The sequence below is a fragment of the Leptonychotes weddellii genome, chromosome 12 (genome assembly GCF_054177405.1).
Source record: "Leptonychotes weddellii isolate Sample4059 chromosome 12, ASM5417740v2, whole genome shotgun sequence".
Taxonomy (NCBI): Eukaryota; Metazoa; Chordata; class Mammalia; order Carnivora; family Phocidae; genus Leptonychotes; species Leptonychotes weddellii.
This window is the reverse complement of record NC_138380.1, coordinates 4,394,959-4,412,549: the sequence shown is the minus strand read 5'-3', so window position 1 is coordinate 4,412,549 and position 17,591 is coordinate 4,394,959. Positions and strand designations below refer to the sequence as shown.

The window sequence follows — 17,591 nt, the reverse complement described above, 5'->3', positions numbered from 1 at the left end:
ATAAAATCTTTAAAAAAAAAAAAAAAAAAGAATAAGCTTCAGACTGGAAGAAAATATCTGTAAAGCATATAACTCATAAAGGACTTGTATTAAAAATATAAAAAGAAGAAGAAGGTAGCGGGAGGGGAAGAATGAAGCGGGGGAAATCGGAGGGGTGGACGAACCATGAGAGACGATGGACTCTGAAAAACAGGCTGGGGGTTCTAGACGGGAGGGGGGTGGGAGGATGGGTTGGCCTGGTGGTGGGTATTGAGGAGGGCACGTTCTGCATGGATCACTGGGTGTTATGCACAAACAATGAATCATGGAACACTTCATCTAGAACTAATGATGTAATGTATGGGGATTAACATAAGAATAAAAAAATATATATATATAAAAAGAAGGCAAACTATGGCTATAGTTTAAAAAAATGGCAGTAGTTGCCAGGGGAAGGAAGGGAAGGGTGAAATAGGCAGAACGGAGGATTTTTTGGGCAGTGAAACTATTCTGTATACTGTAACGGTAGATACATGTCATTACACATTTGTCAAAACCCATAGAATGTACAACACCAAGAGTGAACCCTAATGTCAACTATAGACTCTGGATGATAATGATGTGTCGAGGCAGGTTCATCAACCCTAACAAATGTACCTCTCTAACAGAGGGTGTTGATAATGGGGGAAGCTGTGTATGTGTGGGAGTAGGGATTTCTATGAGAAATCTCTGTATCTTCCTCTCAGTTTTGCTGCGAACCTAAAACTGCTCTAAAAAAATAAAGTCTGATATGTATACATATATATAATGAACTTTTATGACTCAAAACTAAGACACATACACACCCAAAATGGGATAAATATTTAAATTCATACTTCACCAATAGAATCGATACTTCATCATAGAAATGGCAAATAAGCATTTGAAAAGATGCTCAACATCATAAATCATTAGAGAAATGCAAATTAAAACCACAATGAGATATCACTACACACCCACTAGAACAGCTAAAATCAAAAGGATTTACAATTCCAAGCATCAACAAGGATATGAACCTTTATACAATGTTAATGAGAATATAAAATGGTACAGGAACTTTGGAAAAGTATGGAAGTTTCTAAAAAAGTTAAATATACACTAACCATATAAGCAAGCAATTTCTATTCCTAAGTACCTACCCAGAGAAATGAAACCATTTGTCCAAAACATTTTCCAGCATTGTTCACAGGAGACAAAACACTGGAAACAATCCAAATGTCCATCAACTGGTGAACTGATAAAATGTGGTCCATCCATACAGTGGAATACCACTCAACATAAAGAAACAAACTATTAATAAATGCACAACATGAATGGACCTCAAAGACATTTTTCCAGGCATATGTCTACATTTTGTTGTTAGCTAATGGAACCTAGGATAAGTACCAGTTATTAACAAAAAAGACCATCATCTCTGGATCTTAAAGTGTAATCTCAAATGTCAAACCTGGCTGTCGGTGCTCCATTTCCTAATCCATAAATTGAAGACACTGGAATTGATGACAGTGAAGGTCTTTCTAGTTCTGAGGTTGGATAATTTGAAAACAAAAGTTAGGCAAGTATTATTTCTTGATGAAAGAGAGTACGGAAAATCACTTTGGGTTCTCATTCTGGTCCCTGTAACATGACACACGGGATATATACTCCCTCTGTACCATCTTCCCTGTTGTTGCCAAGGCTATTTTCTAACCAAGTTACATTGTCACTCTTCTGTTTAAAATCTTCAATGGCTCCCTACTGCCTGCAGTAAATATTCAAAATTCCCAATTTACCTTCCCTCCTCATTTTCTCACATACTAACCTGGGTTTTGTTTGGTTAGCGCTTTTTTTTTTTAACTTTATTGTGGTATAACTGACAAAACTGTAAGATATTCCAAGTGTACATCATGATTTGATATACATATACACTGTGAAAGGGTTCCTCCCATCTAGTTAATACATCACCTCACATATTTATCCTCTTTTTGTGTGTGAAAACATTTAAGTTCTACTCACAACAAATTCCAATTCTATAGTACACTGTTATCAACTATAGTCACCATGTTATACATTAGACCCTCAAACTTAATTCACAGCTGAAAGTTAGATTGGAGTTTCTTAAAAAGCAAAGACCAGAGTCAGACACACCTGGACCCAAATCCTGACTGCATCACTTACCAACTATGTGATCTTCCTGAACAGCTCCTTCGCCTGTGAAACAGTATTACACCCCTCCTCTCTTCAGTAAAGTTTGTTTTCATTCTTCAGGACTCAACTCAGATGTGGTTTGTTTTGTTTTGTTTTTTAAGATTTTATTTATTTTTTGTCACACACAGAGAGTGTACAAGCAGGGGAAGCAGCAGGCAGAGGGAGAGGTTGAAGCAGGCTCCCCGCTCAGCAGGGAACCCGATGCGGGGCTCGATCCCAGGACCCTGTGACTATGACCCGAGCTGAAGGCAGACGCCTAACCATCTGAGCCACCCAGGCGCCCCTCAACTCAGATGTTTTCATGTCTTCATTCCCCTGCCGTAAGTTCTTCCTTCTTGAGCTCCCTCGCACTCTGCACAATGTTCCATCACAGGACTGGTCACTTTCTAATACAGTGTGCACTGAACTGGTAGAAACTGAGGGTAGGGGGATTGTCTTATTTTGGTTTCTCCAGTGTACAGTGCATACTAGATGCTCAGTAACATCTTCCTTGGGTAATTAATAGAAAACAAATGGACAAAGTAACCCAGACTGAAAATAAAACATGTTGTAAAAACTTACTTTGAAAAAAAACAGATTTTAAATCACCTATAATCTTACTAACATTAAATACCAATTTTAACATTTGATGCCTTTCCTCCTTTCAGGTGGGCAGAAGAAAGGAAACAAGCATGAAGTACAGTAGAGAAAGAATCAAGAACCCAAGCCCTAGGATTCCTGTATTATTTCTACCTCTGGAAAATGTTTTGTATATTTAATAGCATTATTAAACACATCACCTTAATCAATATGTTGTAGTATAGCAGTCTACCAGATGGTCATATTCAATTATAGATAAAAACAAAACATAACAAACTTCCATATAGGTAACATACTCCAAAGTGAAATACGAATTTTTGGATGAAAATAAATGTTACCCTGTGTGGTGTTTACTAGTGCTCTTCACCAAACATTTCTAGTTCTCCCTCCAGAAATATGATAGGATTTCGCTTCTGTGCCCTCATGAAGTTAGGTGCTACCATGTGACTTTCTCAGGTCAATGAAAGGTAAACAGAACCAACATATGCCATTGATTTAAGTCTTTAAGAGCCAGAGCACAGGGGCGCCTGGGTGGCTCAGTCGTTAAGCGTCTGCCTTTGGCTCAGGTCATGATCCCAGGGTCCTGGGATCGAGCCCCGCATCGGGCTCCCTGCTCAGCCGGAGGCCTGCTTCCCCCCCTCCCAATCCCCCTGCTTGTGTTCCCTCTCTCACTGTCTCTCTGTCAAATAAATAAATAAAATCTTAAAAAAAAAAAGAGCCAGAGCACAACCTAAGATGTTCTCCTTTTCCTGCCTTGGCAACAGTGGAGGACAGAGATGGGGTCCCCCTCAGCCTGGTACAGATGTTGTAGAGCAAAGCTTCCAAGCCAGCCCATGAGGAACTCATAGCACAAGCAAGAAATCAACTGTTGCTGGGGCGCCTGGGTGGCTCAGATGGTTAAGTGTCTGCCTTCGGCTCAGGTCATGATCCCAGGGTCCTGGGATCAAGTCCCACATCGGGCTCCCCGCTCAGTGGGGAGCCTGCTTCTCCCTCTGACCCTCTCCCCTCTCACGCTGTTTCTCTCTTGCTCGCTCTCTAAAAAATAAATAAAATCTTAAAAAAAAAAAAAAAAAGAAATCAACTGTTGCTGACTGAAGCAACTAAGACTTGAGGCTGTTTGTTACTCCCACATATTCTAGCTATTCTGATATACACTATATAAAAAAGTTTAGTATTTCTCTACATCATCCCAATCTCCAGTTTTGAGAATGTTCTGCACAAAGTTGGGACTCAGGTTTATTAGCAAAATTTTTACATACGGAATGAATTTTAGGATGTCTTTAAGAGGAAGAAAAAAAAGACAGTCCAAAGGTTAGCAAAATAAGCAAATATTTTCAATGAAAAGATTTTAAAAATTGAAGTAGCTACACATAAAAAAGGCTAAAGTATGTAGCATAGCATAAAAACGACAGCATGCTATCATTCCCCTATTTACCCAAAATAAATCCTTCCTCTACTTCCTCACCCTGCTGAGGGCAACAACTAGGACTCAGGCGGGGTTCCACAGAACACTGCAAGTAGTCACTACCAATCAACTGAGGCTGGCCCTCAGTATGAAATCTATCTGCCATCTCAAGCGGTTCTGTATCATCATTCTCACACTCGAGAAGTCTCTAGAGTTAAACTGGTTGCTCACAGTGGTGGAGACTACTGGCTGTTTCTGCAGTGTCCACTCCCTCCCTTAGCAACAACACTCTAAATCTATTCTAGGCAGCAATGCACTCAGCTAAAGGACTATGTTCCCAGGCTCCTCTGCAGCCACACATGGCCATATGACTAGGCTCCAACCAATTACAAACAAGCTGAAGCATATGGTACTTCTCAGAAGGGTGTTTTAAAGACAGGAATTGCACCCTTGGTCTACTCTTCCTCCAGTCTACTTCAACGGACATGGGTGTAATGAGTAGTCCTCTAGGAGCCATCATGGAATCTGAGGGCAAAGGCCATATGCTAGAAACATCTGAGCAGAGAGAGAAAAGGAACCAAGTCCCTGATGATTCTGCAGTGCAGAGACACCAAACCAGAACTAGCGCCCACCCTCCAGACTTTGATGTGAGAGAAATAAACATTCCTAGTCAAGTCACTGTTACTTAAAGTGACACATAAAGACAAACCTAATCTAGGCCCAGGAACAGAACCCAGGTATCCCGACACAGAGTCCATAAACCTCCAGATATGTAGAAGATATCTGTAAAAGTCAAAAAAGTAAAATCGTATCTTTTGAAAGCTGATAACCATAATTATTTCCTTTCCATTACATATTATCTAATTACAGTCTGATCTACACTGTGACAGCTAAATTTTTAAATACGATTTAAATTCCCCAATAATAAAAATCCCAAAATACCTTAGTGAAATGAGGGGCAAAGGTTAGGGGGCAGCCTCATTTAACTATCTCAGTAAAAGAAGTTGGAAAACAATAATGATTTTTATCATTTTATCATTTGTATCTCCAATAGTTTTTGTTCTTACAATGCCTTAATTCACAAAACCATCTGCTTCCATTTTATAACAAACCACCACAAAATCGAACAGATTAAAACAACACTCAGCTGGCTGGTTCCTCTGCTAGAGTTTTACCAGTGGTCACTTTCGTAGCTGCATTCAACAAGGAATTTGACAATAGGCTGAACTCAGCTGGGACACTGGGATAACTGGGCCTCTCTTTTTCATTGTAGTCCAGAATCCCTCCCTGTGCACATGGTCTCTCCAGCAGGGTAGGACCTACCTTCTTTCATGGTGACGAGGGCTCCCAAGTATGCAAGAGTGGAAGTTCCTGGCCTTCTTAAAGCTTTGGCCCCACACTAGCACAGTGCCATTTTTGCTGCCTTCTACTGGTTAAAGTGAGTCACTGGGCTAGACAAGATACATGGGGTGGTGACCATACAATAGCATAAATCCCAGCAGGCATGGTTCACTGGGGGTCACCAACATAACAGACTACCTTTTCCCCCTTTATTTACTATGCAGGTTAAGACCTTGATGGATGATCTATGGCATGCGATCACCTCTCTGAGGCTCAGCTGTCTGCAAATGAGGGACTAGATGAAATGTTCTTAAAATGCTCATCTGGTTTTAACATTTTATGAGTCTCTAAGTATGTACGTCTGATATGAGAAAAACTTGGCCATACTAACCAAATACTTCAACCTTGGTAGAACAATTAGATGATGAAGCTTTAAGGTAAAAAATACAATTAATTCTTTAATATGTTTCATAATGTTATTTTATAATGCAACTGGGAGCTAATCCAGACATGTGGTATACGCCACTAGGATCCCCAAGATCAGGAAATCAAGGAAGTTGTTCATTTGTTGGTAGGCTCCACTAAAAGATGGAATTCACAAAATCACAAAGACTTCCTATGACCACTGGCTATACTGCTTCTCATGCAAATGATTACACTGAGATGCAAAGAGTAAAAACGACCCAGTATGAAAGACATAAATCATTTTAAAACCACCTGATAGGAAGTCTCATTTAGGAAGACCTACTAATAAAAACAATCGGCACAGTTGTAATATAAAAAGATCACTATGACCATATTCACAAGTTTGGATAATGAAAAAATTTTAATAATTCTGTACTAACAGTACTATATATACAGCTCTGAGGGAATTGCTTTTTGTTGTTCTTCATGTGTTCCTCATAATAAGAAACATTCTATGGAGATTTCTGCTGACCTAGCTTTTTTATCTTTCTTCTTTTTGTCTTTATTAGGGACAGCTGTACAGAAAGGAAATTTTTATTGTCCCTTCCCACCCCTAATAACTACTACATTATTTTATGCCATGACATTTTTAGAGTAAGTCTGGCATCTCATCACGTCTGTAACTAACAAGTTCTAGGATATCAGGCAAATGATTGATTGATATAACTCATGGTAGTGGCAATAACAAATATTAGCAAATTCTTGTAATAGTACCTCTTAATAGCACTTAGTTTGTGCCAGACACTGTTCTAAATTCTACACATACATAAATTCACAACAATCCTAAACTAGGTGTGCTAGTATGTTTACTTTGCAGATGAGGCAACCAAGGCAGCAAAAAGTCCAGTAACTTCCCAATATCAAACAGTTAATAAGTAGCAGAAACTGGATTTGAACCCAGGCAATCTTGGTGCTAGAATCTGTGATGTCCCCCAGAACTTGGTTTTCTCATTCGTAAAACAAGATTATGGTTTTAAGCTATTGGCTTTTTAAAAATTGCATAGAGAGGGCGCCTGGGTGGCTCAGTTGGTTAAGCGACTGCCTTCGGCTCAGGTCATGATCCTGGAGTCCCTGGATCGAGTCCCGCATCGGGCTCCCTGCTCGGCAGGGAGTCTGCTTCTCCCTCTGACCCTCCCCCCTCTCATGTGCTCTCTCTCAGTCTCTCTCAAATAAATAATAAAATCTTTAAAAAAAAAAAAAATTGCATAGAGAGCACCTGGGTGGCTCAGTCAGTTAAGCGTCCAACTCTTGATCTTGGCTTGGGTCATGATCTCAGGGTCGTGAGATCAAGCCCCGTATCCGGGTCCATGCTCAGCACAGAGTCCGCTTGGGATTCTCTCCCTTTGCCCCTGCTAGCTCTCTAAAATAAATAAAAAGTGCATAGATGTACATACAAGATTATATACTCCACAAAAGTATTAATGATGCTATGTATTCTTCCAAATAATTTTCTTTCTTTTTTTTTTTTTAATTTTATCATGTTATGTTAGTCACCATACAATACATCATTGGTTTTTGATGTGGTGATCCACGATCCATTGTTTTCGTATAACACCCAGTGCTCCATGCAGTACGTGCCCTCCTTATTACCCATCACCGGGCTAACCAATCCCCCCTCCCCCCTCCCCTCTAAAACCCTGTTTGTTTCTCAGAGTCCATAGTCTCTCATGGTTCATCTCTCCCTCCAATTCCAAATAATTTTCTATACACAAAATACATGCATAGTTTGGGGTTGTGTGTTCTTTACAAAATAGTACTAAACTTACTGCTTTGCAACTTTTAGAAGACTTTTCCTCAAGTTTACAAATGTATCATAGACATTCTCCCACTTTGGTACCCACAGGTCCACCTCTCTGTCCTGAGAAAAACTGCATGGTGGTGCACTGATGGGTATTTTGCTGTAGCCAATTTTTCTCTACTTGTTTTCTACTTTTCTCTGCTGCCATGAGCATCTTTGCATGTACATACTTGCCCATTTTGTAGGAGCATATTCTGATTTCCTTCCTCATTTTTATGGACTTTCTTGATCCCTTCCCACCCCACCATGTCCTAAGAGAAGTAAGCATCCTAATTCTTTTACTAAATTCCACACACTCTCCGTATTCTCAGTGACTTCAAGGAAGTCACATCTTTAATCACCTATCCTAATCAAGCTCCTAAGCTTCAATGCTACACCCCCAAATACTCCCAGACGTTTCTATCTCCTCGACATCTATGCCAGAAACTTCAAAACTCCTCCTCTGCATTGACTGAAATCTCTCTTCCTTTCCATCCACATTACCAACAATATACTGTCTGCCTTGATCACCTCACACCATGACTATTACAACAGGCTGTTAATCTCTGCCTCCAGGTAACTCCTCTCTTCATATTATTACCAGTGTGGCTTTCCTAAAATAACTGCCAGCAAATCACCAAGTACTAGAATACCTACATTCAACTGTATAAAACGCACACAGAATACAAAGTAATTTAATAATGTTCCTGTCCTCTGGAAAACTGCAAATATCTGCTTTTAAAACTTTAATTTAAAAAATAAAAGAGGGGGGCGCCTGGGTGGCTCAGTTGGTTAAGCGACTGCCTTCGGCTCAGGTCATGATCCTGGAGTCCCTGGATCGAGTCCCGCATCGGGCTCCCTGCTCGGCAGGGAGTCTGCTTCTCCCTCAGACCCTCCCCCCTCTCATGTGCTCTCTGTCTCATTCTCTCTCTCTCAAATAAAAAAAAAAAATAAATAAATAAATAAATAAATAAATAAATAAAAGAGGGGCACCTGGGTGGCTCAGCCATTGGGCGTCTGCCTTCGGCTCAGGTCATGATCCCAGGGTCCTGGGATCGGGCCCCACATCGGGCTCCCTGCTCCACGGGAAGCCTGCTTCTCCCTCTCCCACTCCCCTTGCTTGTGTTCCCTCTCTCACTGTGTCTCTCTCTGTCAAATAAATAAAATCTTTAAAATAAAAATAAATAAATAAAAAATAAAATAAATAAAAGAATCTGGGGGCAGCTGGGTGGCTCAGTCGTTAAGGGTCTGCCTTCGGCTCAAGTCATGATCCCAAGGTCTTGGGATCGAGTCCCGCATCAGGCTCCCTGCTCCGCGGGAGCCTGCTTCTCCCTCTCCCACTCCCCCTGCTTGTGTTCCCTCTCTCGCTGTGTCTCTCTCTGTCAAATAAATAAAATCTTTAAAAAAATAAATAAAAGAACCCGCTGGCGGTCCACAGATTAAACCTAACCCACAAGGTGTAGTCCCAAATAGTGTTTTAGATCTTAATGGAAGATACTTAAAAAGAGATTTCACATAAAATTCCAAGTCCCCAGTCTCTGTTGAAAAACCAGAGTATCTAAAAACAACATCTGATAGTCTCACATGGCAACCATCAGCCAGAACTGTCTATCAGTTGCACCTAAGCAAGGCATAGATTCCTAGAACCCCTCAGGCAGTTTTTACTCACCATTTTTTCCCCAACTCAAGGCCTTAAGTTATGTCAGCTGTCATTCAGGATCTTACAAGCTGCATGCAATCATTTAAATTACCTACCTGGTCCCTGTAAACAGTTTATAACCCCTGGACTACAAAGCCCAAACTCATTAGCCTGGTATTCAAGAACCATCATGGCACGGCCCCAACTCCCACATTAAGCCTCTGTTCCAGTCACACTCCACCAAGAAAACACATTTTACACTTCCCGCCTCAAAAATTTCACTTACATTGCTACCCCAGAACACTCTCTAACTTTCTCACTCTACTTGGCTAAATCCTATCAATCCTTCAAGTTCTAACTCAAATATTGCTTCCTCCAAATCTTTGCAGAGACCCCTCTTGGCCACAAGAACCTTCTTCCAGAGTTGACTGCTCACCCCAACATACACTTAACACTTACATGCTCCTTGAATAACACGTGCCAAATGAAAGATCTAAAAAGTTATAGAAGAGTCCTTCCCGGGCTTCTTAAACAATTTCAGCATTTGTGTATCAGACATAGTTACTGCTATCACAAAATTAACAGCAAAAGCAAAGTCAAACAATTTTCCCATCTTTTACATGAGATTTTTCTCTAGACAAGTGCGAAAAGAGCTGTGTCATTCCTGTTTCTCTTGTGTTAAGTCCTTCGAATTCTGCAAAGAGAGAGACTGACACTTCCCATCACAAATTCAGAATTGGTCTTTCTACTAAATTTTCACACTAACCACAAGCATACATTTATATGCAGGCCATCGCCAAAAAAAAGAGAGAGAGAGAGAAAGAAAGAAAAAGAAAAAGAAACTGTCCCTATTTCACTCCATAACTTTTGCAACTCATACTGCCAAGAAGTTCTGAAAATAGACACTGTAGCACAAACATGATAAAGACAATTTTTAAAAAGAGGAGGAAGGGATTAATCAGCTTGCTGAAATTAAAAGATGGGACAAAACAATAAAGAAAAAAGAAAGGGAAATACACACAACACACAGAGACTGGTAAATTTATTCTATATCAGCTAAAAACTATGTTCAGTCCAACCATCTCATGGATTAAAAACTATCAAATCCTACCCAAGGTATCTCACACCTCCCCACCAGGCAAGAGCACAGAGAGCATCTAATATTATCTATAACTAAAAACTGACCTTTTTTTTAAGATTTTATTTATTTATTTATTTATTTATTTGACACAGAGCGAGCACAAGTAGGGGGAGCAGGCAGAGGGAGAGGGAGAAGGAGGCTCCTTGCTGAGCAGGGAGCCCGATGCAGGGCTTGATCCCATGACTCTGGGATCATGACCTGAGCCGAAGGCAGACGCTTAACGACTGAGCCATCCAGACGCCCCACACTGACCATTTTCATTTTGGAAATGAGGTTTCATGGAAGCCCCTCAGTCATATCTGCAAGAGGCTTAAGGAAACAAGGTTGGACAATCACTATCTGCCCAAAGGAAATCTGATTGTGGCCTGGGGAATACCATGAAGTTTTGCAAAAAGGTGGGGGAGAGAGGAAGGGTAGAGCAGTTTGTTTGTCACCCTGCAAATGGACTACAAACCTGGCGTGGCAGAATTAACTGATAGTAAGAAAATGTATTAAATCACTGTTTTCAGAATGGGAAAAGAAACTTTTTTTTTTTTTTTAAAGATTTTATTTATTTGACAGAGAGAGACACAGTGAGAGAGGGAACACAAGCAGGGGGAGTGGGAGAGGGAGAAGCAGGCTTCCCACAGAGCAGGGAGCCCAATGTGGGGCTCGATCCCAGGACCCTGGGATCATGATCCGAGCTGAAGGCAGACGCTTAACGACTGAGCCACCCAGGCGCCCCAGGAAAAGAAACTATTCTGATACTTTTAAATTTACATGGAAACCCATGTTTATCAAATTTACATAATAATAACCAATATACTGAACATAAAATTGTATATTACACTAATAACATATTCTCAAAGACTAGAAATTCCATGAACAAGACCAACAGGACAAGAGCAAACTACAATGAGGTCAGGTTGGAGAACAACCGCCTAACAGATGAGAGGCTGCCATTCCTGGACCAGCTTTTCAAGTACATTAAAACATTTCAATGCCTATTAAGTGCCAGAAACCAGTAGCTGCCAAAATTTCCATGTATCTAATTTCTTGAAAAATAAGAAAAAGAATTACTATCATACAAATTTGCATTATCTCAAGAAGCATGAATAATAGTGGTATCTTCCAACTATAAATTGTTGCTTTATGAAACTGCATATATTACAATGCAATACACCTTTTTATTACTTATTTCAAGTTCACAGCTATGGAAATGAGATTTTGTTGGGGGAGGGGTCTTACAAATATAGAATAGCAACAGTCATCTGCTGCAGAGCCATTTTTTTGCTGTTCCTTGTATGACATCACTGGTTGTGCCCAATTTTCTACAACAATAAGGCTCAAGGTGGCTTTCTAATAACAGTAATTGCTCTCTGAAAAGAAAGTGGTTCAGAATATAGTTGTTTTTTTTTTTCAAAAAGAGTCAAGGATAGTGCCTCAGAAATCCTATCCTCACCACCTGCTTCTCCACCACCCCCACCCCCACACCCACCCACCCCATCCCTAATATTAACTTTGTTGACTTGGTAAAAAATATGGTAGAATGGTTGTCTTCCCAATTTAGTAATGTGAATATATATTCCCAAGAAGGAAAAATAAAATCAAAGCTTTGGGAAAAGTTTCCCAAATGTTAACAGAAAATTAGACCTCTAGTAGTGCCTACTCTGTGGCAGGAGCTTCTTCACCAATGGAAAGACCTGTATCGCTGATAAAGATTATAAGCTATTCCAAATAACCAATTAGATAGTCCTTATTGTCAAGGAGAACTTCTAAACAAATGTAAACTTCACTGTCCCACTTCACGTTTGTGCAACAGGAAATCCTAATTTATATACCTACTTTTCAAACTCTGCCTCTAAGATCAATAGCTACAGTTCAAAATTCTTGATTTTAGTAAACAACTTTAAGATAACAATAGTTAATTAAAACTAGTTAACTATATAGCCTAGACTTTCTAAATGTGATAAAACAAAAATTATCTAACAGTATAAAACAAGAAAATGCTAAGTTTACTTACCTAATTATTAAACATTCAAAAATTCAAACTCAAAAAAAAGTGTAATTAGCAGTGCATGGCCACCCTCTTTTTCTAAATCCAAAGACAAAAACACAATCACACTTTAAAAAAAAATAGTGTCGTAAGACATCTTCTCTAGCGTGAAACAACCCACTTAGTGACCATCTAAATAACATGGACAATTTAAAAACTTGTATCTCCACTGCATTTCACAAAAAAAACAAAAAAAAATTATTTTTCATTTCTTAGATAATTATTTGCAATCCCCTGTAATTTTAGCATTTACAAACCTAATTTACATTTGTTACACTGCAGTTTCACTTTCAGGATCTTCACTACCCAGCTGCAGAGTCTTTTCTACAGTGTATCCCAACACTGTATTGAGATATACAATTGAAAATCCTTCCTTTTGCTTTCCAGCTCACATATTAGTTTCCACTTGTATGTTTCTAAAACAAGTAGAGATTCCATTCCCTTCAAAAGACACACCAAATTTTTTAAAATTCACTAAAAAGTTTGGAATCATCAAAGTTACCACTAAATTTCGTGTAAGGAATGCTGTACCAGTTCTCAAATCCAAGAGAGAAGTTTCCTAAGACTTAGAATTGTACTAAACATTTCCCAAAGTGTTGTTTTTATAATGTTAGCATCACTCTGTAGAAATCTGCAAATTTCTCAAAGGGCCACTTTTTCTTTATTCATAAACTGAGATAAAAATTAAAATAATACAGTGGTAATACCCTAATCCAACCTTTCCTCCGGTACACCCAGGAGATGCACTAATACAAATGAACTCCCTTCGATCTCAGGGGAGCTGTGCATGTGTTTGTGCCTGTGTGTTTGTGTTTGCTTGTGTGTGTGCGCGTGCACTTGCATGTGTATGGGTGAGGGGCGTGACAACAGATGGGTCCACTCTTCCTAGAGTAATAATTTAAAAGCCAATCTAAAACATACAATAATCCCAAATTAATATTCAGAAAGAAACCAAGAAGAAATAGTCAAAATGGGAAGCAATTAAGTTAAAACCCTGGTAGGGCTTGATATGCGTTGCTTTAAAGGATACAAAAAAGTGACAAAGTTTAAAGTTACTTAAAACTCCACCTTCCTCCTCCAAATTCCACTTAATAGGGGAATAATAATGGCATTTTTACACCAGACACTTCATTACAATGCTTGCCAGTGGCATAATAAACCCTAACTTTGTATCACAAAGAGGCCAATGCAATAATGTATATATATCCTGTACTTGTTTCTCTCACGATTGGTCCCAGGTAAGAGCTGGAAATAAAATATGGAGGCAAGTTAAAGGGCCTGAATCATTTTCATAGTAATAGGAGAGCAAAGCAAAAAAAGAGAACACCCAGCCGGGGCTTCATGGGTTTCCCACAACCCTGCTCTGCTCTGCCTCAGTGAACACTACTATTTTCTTTACTGTGCATCCCCAAACGTGACACTAATAGGACTAAACGAATGCGCCCGAACGACAACAACACAACACCAGACTCTCCATAAATGTGCCGCTTTCCTGCGCGTCCCGGTGCCCCTGCCACCGCCGACAGTTCAATGAGATGATCATATAATGAAATGAGTAAGCAATACACGCCATTCTACAACTTCCGAAGACATTCACAGATCTTCCAGAGCACCCTCAAGAGCCACGAGAGCTGAGCGACTCGCTGGCACTGACACGGGTTTCTTAATTTCCAGGCAAAGTTGCCGAATAACCATTTTGCAAAAAGACATTTCCAGTCCTCGAATAACCCGAGCCTAAGTCCTCGTGCACGCTGGAAACCAAACGAAAGCCCTCCCCGAGCCGGTACCGGCTCAGAGCGGCGACTCCGAGAGAAGTTCGGCAACATTTGCATCTGTCTTCTCTCTGAATAAATGTGCTCTTGCTACTCGGCCTGGTGTGGGAATCCTGGCTACGCTTCCAAAACTTCTGCACGCTCTGGCCTCAGCTGTGCGATCACACAGGAGCCGAGCTCCCCCGCGCCGGGCAGTGCGGTTCGGCGGTGGGGGAGGGGGAGAGGAAGAAGTCGAACGACTTCCTAATATATCATTAAAGGATGAAAGCACAGGTTTGGGAGCACGAAAAGTTAAAGGGGCAGCTAGCTGACAAAGGAAAGCAGCGCGAGTTCCTCCCGTGCCCTTCTCCCCCAGCGACGCCGGCGGGGCGACCACCTGGCCCCGGCGCTTTGACAGCTCCGCGAGTGTCCCGCAGCGGACTGCTTTGTAGTTGACAATGCGCTCGTCCGGGGACGACCTAGGTGTGCTCCGCTGTGGGTTTCTCCAATGACCCAGCTAGGCCGAGGAGAATCTACGAGAAATTTCTCCAAAGACAGAAGCACCAAGAAAAGCCGGCGCAAGGGCCAAACTAAAAAGTAAAGTGTGGCGGCGGCGGCGCGGGCCGTCGGAGCCCCGCTGGGCGGAGTGAGGTGCGGGCGCCCGCGGGAGGCCGGGCCGGGCGGCCGCGCAGGGGGCGCGGGGCGCGGGGCGGGCGGGCGCCCCGGGCCGGAGCCGCGCGGCCGGCGGGCCCCACCCCCACCCCGCGGGGGCGGCCGGGGGCGCGCGGGGGCAGGGGGCCGGGCGCGCCGGTGACAGCTCCGGCCCGGCGCCGCGGCTGGCTCCCGGCCTGGCTCCCTCACACTCAACTTACTTCTTTCTGGCTCTCTGGAAAGGGGAAGCGCCATCTTTGCGAGGCCGGCCCCGAGGTCTTTTGTCTGCGGCTGCGGGGCTCGGGGCCGGGGCTCCGGGCTCCTCGGGGGGTGGTGGCGGCGGCTGCGGCTGCTCCGCGCTCTTGTCCTCCTCCGACGACATCCTAGTCACCAGGAAAGACACATGGATCCCGGTCCTCCTCCTGGGGGGCTCCTCCCGCCGCCGCCGCCGCGGCCGCCGCCGCCGCTGCTGCTTGGGTTCCTCCTCCCCGGCTCAGCCTCTCGCATTTCCCGCAGCCCCGGGAGCAGCAGCAGGTACCGGGAGAGGCGGCAACATGGAGCGAGCAGGACACGCACTCACACACATACGCGCGGGCGCGCGCACCTCGGCGCGCAGGGGCCGGGCGGGGGGCGGGGGGCGGCGGGCGGGGCGCGGACGGGAGGGAGGGAGGGGCCGGCCGGGCGGGAGGTGCGGGCGGCGGCGGCGGCGGCGGCGGGCGGGGCGCGGGGCGCGGGCGGGGGCCGGGCGGTGCGGGCGGGCGGGTGCGGGGCGGGGCGACTGAGGGGGTGCGGGGGGCGCCGGCCGGGGCTGCGCCCGCGCCCCTCCCCCAGCGCCCGCGGGCGGGAGGAGAAAGGGGCCGCGGCGCGGGGGGCGGCGGGCGGGCGGGGGGTCGCGGCCCCGCCGGCCGCCCCTCCCCCGCGCGGGCCGCGTCAGGCCGGGCGGCCGCGGCGAAGTTTTGACAGCTGCTCCAGTTGTTGTTGTGGGTTCCGGGCTGCGCGAGCGCCGGCCCCTCAGCGCCCGCGCCCGCCCTCCCGGGCCGGGGAGGAGGAAGTTTTGCGGGTGTGCGTGTACCACACACAGACACACACACACGACCGTGGCCGTCGCGCGAGGGCCGCGCCGGGTCTCCCCCGGGCGCCCCGCACCACAGACCTCTCAAACTCGCCGCCGTCTCGCCCACACACGGCCGCCGCGACGCCCCCGCCCCCTCCCCCACTCCTCGGCCCCACCGCCCCCCGCGCGCCGCCGCTGCCACTCACAGGGCTCGCTCCGCGCATGCGCCGCCCGCGGACGCGCCGCCGCCGCTGACCTCACCGCCCCTCCCCCGCCCCCGCTCCCTCCGCCCGCCTCCCCCCTCCTTTTCCCTCCCCTTCTCTGACGCGGCCGCCGGGGCTGCGCCGCGACTCCGGCTCCGGCTCCGGCTCCGGCTCCGGCTCCGGCTCCGGCTCCGGCTGGGGAGAGCGCCAAGCTGCGGATACGGCGATCCGGGATCGGGGTCCAGGGAATGCGCGGCGCGCGCCGGGGGAAGAGGAGGGCCGCGGCGGCGCTCCGACTGTGCCCGGGCTGCCCACGAGCCGGCCGCCGCGGAGCCCTCTCAGGGCCCCCCCACCCCGGGCGCCGCCGCGCCGCCCCCGCGCGCCCACCGGTCCTGCGGCCGGAGGGACCGAGCCCGCGGGCGCTCCAGCAGCTCTCGCGGACGCGGAGTGCGGTGCGACTTCGCTGCGATCCGACTCCAGGGAGAGTTTCGTTATTATAACGTCATTTAAAAAATGGGCCAGGAAGGGCTTATAGAGCTGTCAGACAAAAAGAATGGTGACATTTTGAGGAACAAAACGCCGAAAGACACAACATACCAAAAAAGCCCCCAACTTGATTTTGACGGGCAGTGTGTTGGGATGCCCAGAAATTCAAGTATTTCTGAGCCACCCCACGATACGTTAAAATGGTAAAGGAAAAATGGGGCTAGAATGGGAAATGGGCACTTTCTCCGGAAGGACAGTCATACATGTGGACTTCTGGACTTTTTATTCTGATGGGGAGGTGACTCTTCTGTGCTTTCCATTCACTACTGATCAGCGTGTGTGAATTGGGGGAGAATATTAAGACCTCTCAGCATCTGCAAAAGCACTAGGATAAATTCTCATGTAAGGAGCATGCCCTCCAGGCCGGACACACTGCGCACCTTCTGATTATGGCTCCTCTCCATTTTCACGACACAGTGCGAGGCTCATGCTGTATATTCTGGTTTCCCAGCTAGGTGGTTCACCTTCCATTTTTTCCAATAGCCAGAACATAAACTTTGAATTGTGTTTCCTATTTGGGCAAAGTATACACAGATTTCCAGAGTCTTTTCTGACTAAATGCAGCTCTTTGAAATGGCTGAAATGAAGGCCATAGTAAGATAGTCATTTGAATTCCTACTGGGTTTAATCCCTGCTGGCTTGTTCAAGTTTACTAAATTTACAGCCACAGGAATTTTGAGATTGGGGAGAAGCTGACTTGGTAAATGCAAACTAAAAATTAAGTGTCTATTAGAAATACAACATGTATATACCTAATGATAAATTTATAAAGCAGTATATTTAAAGTTTTTTCATTACT

At 44.6% G+C, this 17,591-nt stretch overlaps 1 protein-coding gene across 14 annotated transcripts in view; it reads right to left on the bottom strand.

Annotated features, from left to right (window-relative positions):
- Positions 1-15,603, bottom strand: part of KMT2C (lysine methyltransferase 2C) — a 270,106-nt gene extending 254,503 nt beyond the window's left edge. For all 14 annotated transcript variants that reach the window (XM_081799810.1, XM_081799816.1, XM_081799813.1 and 11 more), the window contains exon 1: positions 15,211-15,603. In XM_081799810.1, coding sequence (XP_081655936.1) covers positions 15,211-15,371 — 161 coding nt within the window. In that variant the 5' untranslated portion in view covers positions 15,372-15,603. The remainder of the gene's footprint in view (positions 1-15,210) is intronic.
- Between the last annotated feature and the right edge of the window lie 1,988 nt (positions 15,604-17,591).